This window comes from Rhineura floridana, chromosome 11, assembly GCF_030035675.1.
Source record: "Rhineura floridana isolate rRhiFlo1 chromosome 11, rRhiFlo1.hap2, whole genome shotgun sequence".
Lineage (NCBI taxonomy): Eukaryota > Metazoa > Chordata > Lepidosauria > Squamata > Rhineuridae > Rhineura > Rhineura floridana.
In genome coordinates, this window is record NC_084490.1 from 15,533,653 (window position 1) to 15,547,413 (window position 13,761).

At 42.3% G+C, this 13,761-nt stretch overlaps 2 protein-coding genes across 2 annotated transcripts; both read right to left on the minus strand.

Annotated features, from left to right (window-relative positions):
- Positions 1 to 5,694: 5,694 nt before the first annotated feature.
- On the minus strand, positions 5,695 to 6,645 carry LOC133367493 (olfactory receptor 5V1-like). Its single transcript, XM_061591591.1, has one exon. The coding sequence runs from the start codon at positions 6,637 to 6,639 to the stop codon at positions 5,695 to 5,697; it is 945 nt and encodes a 314-aa protein (XP_061447575.1). The 5' UTR covers positions 6,640 to 6,645.
- A 6,088-nt stretch (positions 6,646 to 12,733) lies between these two features.
- LOC133366048 (olfactory receptor 10AG1-like) lies at positions 12,734 to 13,666 on the minus strand. Its single transcript, XM_061588697.1, has one exon. The coding sequence runs from the start codon at positions 13,658 to 13,660 to the stop codon at positions 12,734 to 12,736; it is 927 nt and encodes a 308-aa protein (XP_061444681.1). The 5' UTR covers positions 13,661 to 13,666.
- Positions 13,667 to 13,761: the final 95 nt, after the last annotated feature.

Consider the following 13,761-nt stretch of genomic DNA (forward strand, 5'->3'; position numbering starts at 1 on the left):
CTGAATTCCAGTATTAAAGAGAGAATTTATTGTTTAGGGGAAGATCTGCAGCTCAGTGCTAGAGCATCTGCTTTGAATGCAGATGGTTCCAGGTTGAATCCCAGGCATCTCCAGGTACAGCTGGGAATGTCCTTTGCTTGAAATCCTAGGAAGCTGCTGCCAGTCAGTGTAGACCATAGTGAGCTAGATGAATGGACTCATTGGATAAGGAATGGATAAGGATTGGATGACTGAATGGATAAGGAAGCTATATTTAGTTTAGTTTAGTTTATAGTTTATTTATATACCATTTTTTGGCCAAAAGGCCCCCAAAGTGGTGAGCAACATATTAAAACATAGTACATAAGAAATAACCAGTAAAAAATATACAGTAAAATTACAATGCAACAAAAGCAATGCAAATACAATACAACAAGAACAAAGTAAAAAAAAGGTTGCAACAAAAACAGTGTTTCCTTTGGATGTGTGCTGGTTCAGCTAGTCCCTTCATACTGTTCCACTGTGTTATATGTTTCCTCAGTAACATTGGTTGTGATCCTCCCAGATATTGCTTGCTTTTGTAAAGAATCTGCATCTTTTCTTTGGAATTGAAAACCTATCTAAACTCAGGGATAACCTTTAACCCATTACCTGCTTTGGAGCAGAAAGTGAACTTAGAAATGACCTTAGAAGCCCACCTTCTGCCAATGGGAAGCAACGGCCCCTCTTTTGATGTCATTTTAAAATAATAATAAAATGTTATCGTAACCAAGTATCCTTTGAAATTTAAACCTTTAACATTGTCAGGGAGGTCGTTTGAAATATTGTTGGCACTGTATTTCCTTATTATGTTAGTATTCTGCCCTTCCAAGCAAGTTCTCTGGCATTGCTTCAGAGTCTGAGATTGCTGGTTTTATTTTAAATCTCTCCTGCTTGATTTTTTAAATTCTACATTGCATATTCTTGCTCTTTAGATTTATAATTGAATTTTAATGTAGTTATTGTCATTGTAAGCCACCCAGACAATGTGGTTATTGAGCAGCAATAACTCTTTCTGTAGGGGCAGAATATCAAATAGAGCAAAGTTATTGTCATCTATTGTCATCTATCTCTGTAATCTTCTGGGCATCCTCTCCAGTACCTTGTGAACTATTTAGGATTCCTGTTTGTTCTAGCTTATTTTGGTGATTTCTAAGCCTAACTGTTACCTTTGGCCCCCACCATCACAGTGGTCCCACAACAAATACCCAGTAATACTCACTGATAACAACTGGTTTGTATCCATTTCTCCAAATGAAGGCAGCAAATGATTCCTTTCATGAGAACAAAAGAGGCCTTGCCTGTTCCTCTGGTGGTCCAGCTTTTCCCTGGAAGCCAGTGCACTGCCACCAGAAGGGAGCAGCCGCCGCCAAAGAAATGAAGACTTTGGCCTGGAATTCTGGAGAGCTGCTGCCGGTCAGTGTAGACAATACTGCCTTAGATGGGCCAGCGTTCTGACTTGGTATCAGGAAGCTACATATGCTCACTTTACATATGTCCAGAGTCCCCTTCTTTAACATTTTACAGAATTATCATGGCTAAGCTCTGCAATGAAGAAGAGGTGCAGAAATTCACACCTAGGTAGCCTTATCTTCAATTAAGTCCAGCCTAGTCTTTGGAGTCCTTCCACACAGCGTCTGTAGTTAGTGCTCATTGAACTCCAGAATGAACTCCACAGCAGTTATAAAACTGTGGGGAGATCATGTCCAAGCTGTCATGGAAATGACAGGCAAGCAAAAGTGGGCAAGTTCTTTTCCCACCCCTTCGCAAATAATCCTCAAAGGGCATTGTTAAGTGCAATGACAATGGTGGTGCCATCTCCAGCTCCTCTAGGGAGAGCTACCTTGAAGGTCTGCAGGCAAATAGCAAGAGTTATGGTTCTGGTATCCAAACTCAATGAGACAGGCATGGGGAAACTTCAGCCTTCCAGGTGTTGTTGGGCAACAACTCTCAAATGAACAGGAGCAGCAGGAGGGCACCAAAGAGGTGCAGGCCAAGGGGAGGGGAGCCCTCGAGGTGTCAAGCCAATAAACAAACTGCAGGGTTGGTGAGGTAATAAAGATAATTTATTATAGCCCAACATAGTTCAGTTGACCAAACCACCTTGTGTGAAGGGCAATCTTAGGAGGGCTTAGAGAAAATTCCTTGGAGAATTAAAAAATGAAATGCGAAGGAGATTCTACCTGTGGATTCGAGTTTTCTTGGCATCTTCCCAGAGCTTTCTGACAAATTCTTGGGAAATGTCACCATATATATGATACATGGAGTTTAAATGTATTTTATTTTGTTCTCTTTTTGCATGCAAAGCACACGCTCTACCACTCTGCTATTGCCCTTTCCAAATACTTATTCTTACTATCATATTAGTGTTATAAACAAATGATAAATATGCAGACAACTGGGATGGGTTCATGTACCAGTCTTTCAGACAGATTCATCTGACAAACACAAGACAGAGAAGTTAAGATGTAGAATTTCTTATAGAACGAGGAGCTAGTGAGAAACTATGGGGGCAGAAATCCAGTCCATGCAGGAGCCCGCTTGTTTATGCACACTGTCTCCTAATGTATGCATTTTGATCATTGTTTTGTTGGCAAACTGCATTGAAAAAATCAAATAGGTGTGAATTTTGAAGGCTGGCTGTGTTTCAGTTCTCATATCATTTTGGAAAGTGAGGATTTGACAGATTCGGCTTCAAATGTGAGCTGAATTGAATTTCTCACCCATCCCTACTCACCACATTCATTCTGAAGTGGAAAAGCACTCACAGGGGCCCAGATCTGGTTCTGCACTGCAGTTCCAAATTAGAAGCCCATACCAAATCCCCACCAAAATCCACAAACACATACACAGATGATGTGTTTGTTCCTAACTACAATATTTCCATTAACCGGTAGGGAAGGGATTTTGGGTGGAAAACTGATGCAGAGCCCCAATCCAGATTGTGAGTGCAGTGTCAGATTGCTTGCCCACAATGGCTTTCTCCTTCAAAGTAAAGGCACTCTTAAATTAAAAAAAGCTTTATTAATAAAGCCAGAGCTTGGAAAAGTTACTTTTTTGAACTACAACTCCCATCAGCCCAATCCAGTGGCCATGCTGGCTGGGGCTGATGGGAGTTGTAGTTTAAAAAAGTAACTTTTCCAAGCTCTGAATAAAGCACATGGCTTGAGCTGCTGTCTTTGCTTCAGGACAAGCTCTTTGAAGCTCCCTTGCCTGTATGATTTTGGGGCTTTTGTTTCTCTTTGCCCTCTGCATACAAAGCCTAATTTCTGTGGCTGTTATAGGTGTGTGTGTGTGAATTGTAGGCATTCGTATGAGAATGCTAATGCTTTATATGAATATTTAATGGTACAATGTATCTATGTTTATGTTTTTAAAAGTATATCACTTAGAGACCTTTTAGGTAACAAGGGATTAAGTCTAAATAATAATAGGTGCCATATCTCATTTCTACTTTCTGGCTAGTAGGGATTCCTAGTACTAACCTCACTACCAAATTGCATCTTTCTCTTTATTGTTGAAGTACCACGAGTTTTCTGATATCCTCATAAGGCCCAGTTATCTTTATAGCTACAAGTACACATGTACTATACAGTATAGAAGCTTTAACTATCTTTAAGTTGCCTTGGGTCGCTTATAGGAGAATGTCATGAAAATAAGGGGCCTGAGCAAAGAGCTACCCCTCTAGGATGCACACCTTAACGTAGTGAGGGGGTTTGAGAGTGTTGAAGAAGCTGACAGCAATGCCATCAGGAGTCTAGACCAAGAGACTAGGCAGAATGGTCAAAGCTGAGACACCAGACTAAGATGCATCCAAACTCAGAGGAAGGCAATGGTAAACCACCTCTTCATACCTTTTACCATGAAAACCCTATGAACAGAGTATCCAAAATGCAGCACAAGATAGTGCTGGAAGATGAGACCCCCAGATCTGGTGGCACTCAGTGAGCTACTGGGGAAGAACATAGGACAAGTATGAGTAGTGCTGTGACTAATGACCCAGCTGGGTCAAAGCTGAGAGGAAGCCCAGAGGCTGATGTGCACAGATGCAAAAGGAGAGTCTGGAGTTGTACGATGTACTCAATAGGAACATGGAATGTGAGAAGCATGAACTAGGGAAAGTTAGAAATTGTCAAGCAAGAAATGGAACGTATCAACATTACAATACTTGGCGTCAGTGAATTAAAATGGATGGGAATGAGACATTTCCAATCAGGCAACTACAAAATATTTTATGCAGGAAATGAGAAATTAAGAAGAAATGGGGTTGCTTTAATAGTGAGGTGATTTAGCAAGAGCAATTAGGAGCTACAATGCAACGTCTGAGCGAGTGATATCAATAAGATTTAACAGGGAACCTATCAACATAACCATCATCCAAGTCTATGCTCCAATAGCAAACACAGAAGAAGAGGAAATTGAGAGATTTTACACAGAGGTACAGGGAGAAATTGATCACACTCCAAAACAGGATGTTCTGATAATCAAGGGGGACTGGAATGCAAACGTAGGGAACAAAGAACTGGAAACTGTGGAGAAATGGTGCTTAGGAGATAGAAATGATGCAGGAGAAAGACTTACTGAATTCTGCAAAGCCAATAATTTGTTTCTTGCAAACACATTATTTGAACAACTGAAAAGACAACTGTACCTTTGCTCACATAAGGTCACACAAGAAGACTTCTTGCCATGCCTGGCAACCAAGAGGTCTTCTGTATCTTTAAAAGTTGTGCCGGGAGGAGGGAGAATTCCACCTTGTGGTTTTTCCCATTACAGCGTTGCAAGAACACCTGCACTTGGCTGACTTTCTCTTCTCCTAAAGATACAGGATCAATCTCAGGCCATGGACCTGGCAACCCTAACTGAGCTATATCTGATTCAGTGTAAGGCAGGTTCCTACGTATAAAAAAAAATCCTTAAATGTTCTATTTAACTATAAGTTAATGTTAATGTTTTATTTAAATATAATTTTATGGTGAATTTTAATTGTTCATATTCCTTGTATGGGTTTCATGTATACCATTTAGAAATTCTAAATATTAAATAGTAGAGAAATGTTAGAAATAAATATAAATAAAATAAAAATAAGTGGATGTGACAATAATAAAAGGTAGCTGCAAAATAAAACAGGAAGGATTATATACAGACTAGCTTAATTAACTCAATGGGAATTAATTGCAGCTGATTTAGGATACAATCCTATCCCTGCTTATACGGGATGCTGGCAGTAAACCCCATTAAATTCTGAAGCACTTACTTCTGAGTAGACATGGTTAGGATTGGCCTTTACTGTGGATCCAACCCTCTGTGTGTGTTCCCACTTTATTTATTGTTGTTGTTAACGTACAAACTTAATATACAGAGTTTGTGAGCAAAAAAAAGGCAGGATTCCACCCTAAATATATTATTAATCATTTACTTACGTACTTCTCATATTCAATATATGTACAATATAGTATACATCTTAAGGGATAAAACAGATGAAAAAGGGGGGAGATTTCTATAATAAAGGGACGTGAGCAAGTATATCAACACATATTTAGGTTTTGTGTTGGATCAGAATAAGGAGTAAGAGCTTTAGTGAAAGGATGCATGGGAGGGATTTATAAATGCTGTTTTTCTTTGCCTCCGACTTACTTTGGTAGCAAAATTAATATAACTGGGAAATACACATGGCTAAGCCACACGTTCCCTCTTCAAGCATTTATGAACTATCATCCTCTTCAAGGCCCCTTTCACTTCCTTGTTTCTAAGGCTGTAGATCAAGGGGTTCAGCATGGGGGTGATCACCCCATACAACATGCTCACCAGCCTGTCCCGGTCTGGATGGTGGCTGGAAGAAGGCCTTATGTAAGTGAAGGTGATGGACCCATTGAAGAGGCACACCACAATTAGATGAGAGGCACAAGTTGAAAAAGCCTTTCGCTTCCCCTGGGTGGAACGGATCCTAAGGATGGTGGAGATTATGTGGATGTAGGAGACCAGTGTCACCAGAAAAGCCCCCACACCAAGAATACCCCCAACAATAAGGACAACCATCTCAGCCACATAAGTGGAAGCACATGATAAAGCCATCACTGGTGGGATATCACAGTAGTACTGATTTACTCTGTTAGATTTACAGAAAGGTAGAGTGAAGGTCATCACTGTGTGTAGCAAGGAGTTGAAGAACCCTGTGATCCATGTACCAGCAGTCATCTGAAGGCAAAGCTTCTTGCTCATAATGACTGTGTATCGCAAAGGGTTGCATATGGCCACAAAGCGGTCATAGGCCATGGCAGCCAGGAGGAAGACCTCTGTCCCTGCCAGGCCTACCAGGAAGTGGAGCTGTAGCACACAGCCAGCAAAGGAAATTGTGTTGCTTTCTGACAAAAGGTTCACCAGCATATTAGGCACCGTAACTGTGGGGCAGAAGATGTCCAGCAAGGAAAGGTTACTGAGGAAGAAGTACATGGGGTTGTGCAAGTGAGAGTCAGCTCCTATGCCAAGAAGGATAGTGCCATTCCCGACCAGGGTAAACAAGTATATGAGCAAAACAACAATAAACAGGGAGAAGCGAACTGTTGGGAGATCAGAAAGTCCCATTAGGATGAATTCTGACACTGTGGTAGCATTCTCCATATCTCTGCTCACAGAGGACCTTTCCTGCAAGAGATTGACAGCAGAAGTGTGGCATATTAGTCATGTCAAATGCTATATACATGAGACCAATGAATATATATTTAGACATATATTAGATGTGTGAAGGTTATGTTGTCAAAAGCTATGAGTGACAATGTCTGGGAATGGAAACACCCTGTTTAGAGGCTGTCTACCTCCAAGGACCAGGTTCTCAGTGGCCTCTGTGTTTGTAATGCTGGAAACAGGATGCTCAGCTAGATGGATCTTTGATCTGATGATCCCTTAAGACAGGGTTAGCTAACATGGTACCCTCCAGATGTTGTTGAATTACAACTCCCATAAGCCCGACACAGCATGGCCAATAGTCAGGGAAGTTGGAAATTGTAGTCCAGCAAGATCTGGAAGGTATCAAGTTGGATATCCCTGCAACTAAGTTAATTTTTAGGTTCTTAAATCATTAAGACAGTTCTTTTACATGTGTCTTAAGTGCTGGTTCTTTCGCACCTAATGTCTAATATTTTAGCCTCACCCTAAGAATATCAGCTTTTCTTTTATCACACTTTCCCACATCTATTCACATTAGGGTTGCCAGGTTCAATCCCTGAGACTGATCCTGTATCTTTAGGAGAAGAGAAAGTCAGCCAAGTGCAGGTGTTCTTGCAACCCTGTAATGGGAAAAACCACAAGGTGAAATTCTCCCTTCCCCCTGCACAACTTTTACAGATACAGCAGACCTCTTGGAGGCTGGGCCTGGCAATCAAGAGGTCTTGTGTATCTTTAAAAGTTGTGCGGGGGGGGGGGAGGGAGAATTTCACCTTGTGGCTTTTCCCATCACAGTGTTGCAAGAACACCTGCACTTGGCTGACTTTCTCTTCTCCTAAAGATATAGGATCAGTCTCAGGGATTGAACCTGGCAACCCTAATTCACATGCATACCCTGAGCTTCAAGCAGCTTGATGAAGGCTGTGAGCACAGTAGTCCCCTACAGCAAAGAGTTTCCATTGGCCACACTGGAGGGGGATCTGGTGATGAGTTACTAGAGTTCTTTGAAGCAAATTTAAAAACACACTCAAGCTGATCCCACCAGGCACTGAACATGGAGGTTCCATTGGACTGTCATAGCTAATAGATGTTGGTGGACCAACATTCTATGAATCTTTCTAATTCCTCCTTTAAAGCCACCTAAGCCAGTTTCCATCACCACATTTTGTGGCACCAACTTTCATATAGTAGAATTACACAACACATTATTTTGCAGCAGCTTCCATACAGTAAAATTACACATTATTCTTTCATCTGCCCTGAATCTGTTGCCACTCCACTGAATTGGGAGGGCCTGAATTCCAGTATTAAAAAGAGAGTTTATTGTTTAGGGGAAGATCTGCAGCTCAGTGGTAGAGCATCTGCTTCGAATGCAGAAGGTTCCAGGTTGAATCCGAGGCCTCTGCAGGTACAGCTGGGAATGTCCTCTGCTTCATATCCTACAGAGCTGCTGCCAATCAGTGCAGACTATACTGAGCTAGATGAATGAATGGTCAGATTCAGTATAAGGAAGCTTCCTATATTTCTGTGGATTTCAGTTGGTTCAGCTATTCCCTTCATACTCTGCTATATCTTCTCAATAACATTGATTGTAACCTTCCCAAATTTTCCTTGGTTTTGTAAAGAATTTGCATCTTTTCTTTGGATTTACAAATCAATCTACACACTGGAATAACTTAGCCCATTCTCTGCTTCTGGGCAGAAACTGAGTTTAGGCTGCAATCCAATACACGCTTACCTGGCAGTAAGTCCCATTGAACCCAGTGGAGCTTACATCTGAGCAGACATGTATTGGATTGTAGCCTTAGAGAAGACCGTAGAAGCCCACCTTCTGTCAAAGGGAAATGATGGCCCCTCTTTTGACATCAACTGAGTCATTTCAAAATAAATACTAAAATGCTATCACAACATATTCTCTTTTGAAAGCAAGTTCCCTGGCACTACTTAAGAGTATGGGATTGTTAGTTTTATTCTCTACTGCTGGATTATTAAAATATTTTACTATATATTCTTTTTTTATTATTTATAATTGTATTATGTATTTATCGTCATTGTGAGCCACCCAGAGAACTTTGTTACTGAGCAGCAATAACTGTTTCTGTAGTAGCAGAATAACAAACAGAGCAAAGTTACTGTCATCGACCCATAACTCTCTATTCTTCTGAGCATCCTTTCTGGTATCTTGTCGACTATTTAGGATCCCTGCTTGTTCCAGCTTTTTTTGGTTATTTCTAAACCTATCCATTACCTTTGGCCCCCACCATCCCAGTGTTCCCAAAACAAATACCCAGTGATACTCACCGCTAGCAACTGGTTTGTATCCATTTCTCCAAATGAAGACAGCAAGTAATTCCTTTTATGAGGTCAAGGGGGGATTTGCCTATTCCTCTGGTTGTTCACCCTTCTCCTGTAAGCTGCTGCACTAGCAGCACAAGGGAATAGCAGGCTCTGAAAGGAAGACTCCAGCCTCAAATCCTGGAGAATCAATTTCAGTCAGTGTAGACAATTCTGATTGTGATGGACCAAGAGTATTAAGGAAGCATCCAAATGTTCACTTTACATACGTTCAGGGTGCCCTTCTTCATCCTGTTACAGTATGTATCATGTCCAAGCCCTGCTATTAAAAAGGGGTTCTCGGATTCACACCTAGGGAGCCTTCTATCAAATTCATGCTAGAGTATGTCTTTGGTGCTCAGTGAACTCCAGAGTGAACCCCATAGAGATTATAAAACTGTGCAGAGATCATGTCCAAGTAGTCATGGAAATGACAGGAAAGCAAAAGCCTACACTTTTTTTTCCTCCTTCAGAAAAAACCTCAAAGGACATTGTTAAGTGTAATGACGACAGTGGTGCCATCTCCGGCTCCTCTAGCGAGAGCCTCCACTCAGATCCGCAGATTAATAACAAGGAAAGTGATGGTGTCAGTTCTGGTCAATAGCTCCAAAGTACGCAGATCTTCCAAAGGATTAGGACAACCATAGGGAGCCTGTGGCCCTCCAAACATTGCCAGACCATACCTCCCATCATCCTGTCCATTGCCCATGTCAGCTGAGCTGGAGTCCAGCAGTGTCTGAAGGGCCACAGGTTCCGTTCTCTTGGTCTACACTGATTGGCAGCAGATCTCCAAGGTTTCACCCTGGAGTTGCTAAGGGTTGCTCCCGGGGCCTTTTTCACGCAAAGCATGTTCTCTACCACTGAGCTACAGCCCTTTCCCAAATATTTAATATTAATTGGTGCAGGGGACAATAAATATGCAGGCAATTAGGATAGGTTCATATACTAGTATTTCAGACAGATTCATATCACAAATATAAGATGGAGAAGAGGTTACACTAATGATAGGAGCCAGTGAGAGATTCAGGGAGCAAAAAACTAGTGCATGCAGGAGCCCCTTCTTGGACAATGCACCATCCTCACAGTGTCCTATTCCATCAAGCTTTCCTCAGCATTAAGAGAAAAGAATGGTCTAGGCCTCTGCAGCCTGGCTCTATCACCTCTTTGTAGGTCTTGTCTGCCATCTTAACTTTAGGGGAGTGAGTCATGGAGGCATCAAGTTTGTGTGTTTACTGCAATACTTTTCAGAGAGACTGTGAGCATGGTATTCCCAGTCATTTTGTGGGGTAATAGAAGAGATGGTTAGAAAAGGCCTTTGAGGAGAAAGGGAAATTCAAACACCCTTAAACAGTCCCCTACTTTTTAGGCTGCTGACGTGAGCATAAGATGGAAAATTTCCCTTCCAAAGGAGCCCAGGGTATATTTACAAATATGTTCTGGTGTTTTGATGATGTTTTAAAATTAACTGTCAGTTGTGTAGCTGTTAGCCTAACCCACTTTGAAACTCAGGAAAAGGGCGTTCAAAAGATACTTGGATTGTTAAGAACTGCCTGAAACATTGCATTACATTTTTTTATATGTGCAGTTGTGTTAAGTGTTTTTATATACGTAACTCTTTTACATATGTTATATTTTCAGTCGCTTCGGGATGCCTCATGGGCAGCAGTTCCAAAATATAATAAAATAAAAATATTTTTGTAATTCTAAGTTCCTCAGGTTGCAATCCGTTGAACGGTCCCAGGACGAACTGACGGGTAACAGTTTGTGGTGAATATAGTCTAATGAGAAAATTGTTGTGAGTGTGAGTTCCTCGGCCATTTTACATATATTTCTTCACTAAGGCCCTGGCGTTAGGCCACTTTTCTCAGCTTTGCAATCCAGACCTCAAGATTCTTCTCCAGCTTTCTCCTGCCTCCCTTTGATGGCCTCCTCAGAAATGATGATGTCTTAATCCCTCAACTGTTGGTGCTTTAACCACCAGCTGCTTTCCCCACATCTGCCCCCCACAGCGTTCTGGGCAATGGTGGAGAAATAACTTTGGGATTCACTTTTGCAAGGCAAGTCCTGTTTGGATGCAACAACTGACAGGACGAGGCAAGCATGCAATTTCACAGGTGGGTTTCTGCAATCTCCTCAGGTAAACACAAGAGAGATGAAATACAATTGCACCACTCAGTTGGATGGACAGATTCTGATAATATCCAACCTATGCTTATTTTAAAAAAATATTAAATGTATATATCCCATCTTTTCCTTCGGAAGCCCAAGATGAGATTGATCCCCCCCCCCAATTATATTTTCAGAATGATCATATTAGGCTCACCAGGTGATGTCTGTGTTGATTTAAACCTGGGTCTCCACTAGGGTTGCCAGGTTCAGGGCCTGAGAGTGTTCCTGTATCTTTAGGAGAAAAGAAAGTCAGCCAGGCCCAGCCTCCAAGAGATCTTCTGTATCTTTAAAATTGTGCAGGGGGAAGGGAGAATTCCACCTTGTGGTTTTTCCCATTACAGTGTTGCAAGAACACCTGCACTTGGCTGATTTTCTCTTCTTCTAAAGATACAGGATCAGTCTCAGGCCCTGAACCTGGCAACCCTACGCTGAACAGAACTCTCAGTTTACACCACAGTCCAAAACCTGATATAAAAACTCATCTAAATCCCCATTACCTGAGCACAATTTGCTCTTTGGCTACACTGTATCCTCTTGAGGACAGATCTGGAAAGCGCCTCCTGGAATCACCCAATTCTTTTTGCATGTTTATATACACCAGACCCTATAACTGCCCTTGCATGCCTAAATTTCCCTGAGTCCTCACTTGCCTGTCTGCTAGGTCATTTTCCCAGAGTTCCTTCATATGCATGAGTGAGCTCCTTGCTGAGGCCCATCTGTGCTCCTCTTGAGTCACCACCTTTCATGTTGCCATAAGAACAAAGGGAGGATTGGTAATATACTCTTGCTCCCATCTCAAATCTTTTTCCCAAAATGTTCTGCATCCTTCCCTCTGCCTCTTCAGAAGCCACAACGTGCAGCCATGCCACTCACTCCACAACCCCAACCTCCCCTCCTCTCTCTGAGCCTGGGAAGCATCATAGCTAATCCTTAGTTTAGTTTCTTGTGTTTCTCTCAATTTAACTTTAAATTAAACTGAAAAACAGTTATTTGTTTACATTACTCTCCAAAATACCCACATGACCCACACTTACCTCCTTTTGATATTCTTCTGGCTAGTGTGTTAGCTGGATCATCTCTACCAGACCAACAGTAGCCTGTCCTCCAGCAGAATACAACAAGAATCTTTGTGGGAAGCAGTTCCTCCAAGCACAGGAAATAGGAACCTGTAGCCCTCCACATATTGTTGGACTTCCATCTCTAAACAGCCTCAGCCAACATAACCACTCAAGACTGATAGGAGTTGTGTTACTCAACAACATCTGGAGGATGTTCCCCACCCCTGCCTTAACACAGCATCTGAGTTCAACTCCCTCCAGTATTCATGTTCTAGAAAGGTTTATTCCCTGAACACAGAGACGTAGCTTGCAGCCATGTTCAGAGTCGCATGTCTTCAGTAAGTGTGGTAACCATTACCATTTAGATAAAACCTAGTTTTCAGTCAGAAAACTTTTATTCAAAGAAGGTTTATACAGGTGGCTTCCTGAGGCACCAGACTGCAATTATGAGGGCCGCAGCCCACTCACAATCACTTTTGACATTCTCCACCTCATACTTTGCTACCCATGGTTTTCCTCAGGGCCACTTTGACCTCCTTGTTCCTCAGACTATAGATTATGGGATTCAACATGGAGGTCACAACTGTATAAAACAGGGCCAACAGCTTGTCGCTCTCTGTTGAGTAGCTGGATTTGGGCCTGAGATATGTAATAATACCTGAGCCATAGAAGAGGGAGACAACAATGAGATGGGATGAGCAAGTGGAGAAGGCTTTACGCCGGCCCTCAGCTGATGGCATCCTCAAAATAGAGGTGATGATATAAACATAGGATGTGAGGATCAGAAGGAAAGGGGCAGTGATGAAAAGGACAGCCACCATATATACAGCAATGACGTTCATTGAGGTGTCACCACACGCTAGCGTCAGGAGGGGCGGGATGTCACAGAAGAAGTGGTTGATCCTATTAGGCCCACAGTAGGTCAGGCTAAAGACATAGTTGGTTTGGCCCAGTCCCACCATCACTCCCACCGACCATGAGGCCACTGAGAGCTGGGCACAGACTCCCCGGTTCATGATGAGCCCATACTGCAACGGTTTGCAAATGGCCACATAGCGGTCATAGGCCATAGCAGCAAGGAGGCAGCATTCTGTGATGCCGAAAAGAGTGAAGAAGTACATCTGGGTAGCACAACCCCAGAGAGAGATCTTTCCATTCTCCGACACCAGGCTCACGAGCATCTTGGGAACAATGGCTGTTGTGTAGCATATTTCTAACAGCGACAGGTTCGTCAAGAAAAAGTACATGGGCGTGTGGAGGACTGGGTTCAACTTGATCACGGTGGTGATGATAGCATTCCCTGCAAGTGACACAGTGTACATGGACAGAACCAGCACAAAAAGGAACATTCGCAACTGTGGCAGTCCGGAGAATCCAACAAAGATGAACTCACTCACCAGGGAAGAATGATTAGCCATGGCCCATGACAGAGAATGTTTCAGCTGCAGAACATTGGAGATAAGATGGTGAAGGACAAACAGTCACAAACAATCCACCGATCTCTCTGCCTCCTTTCTTG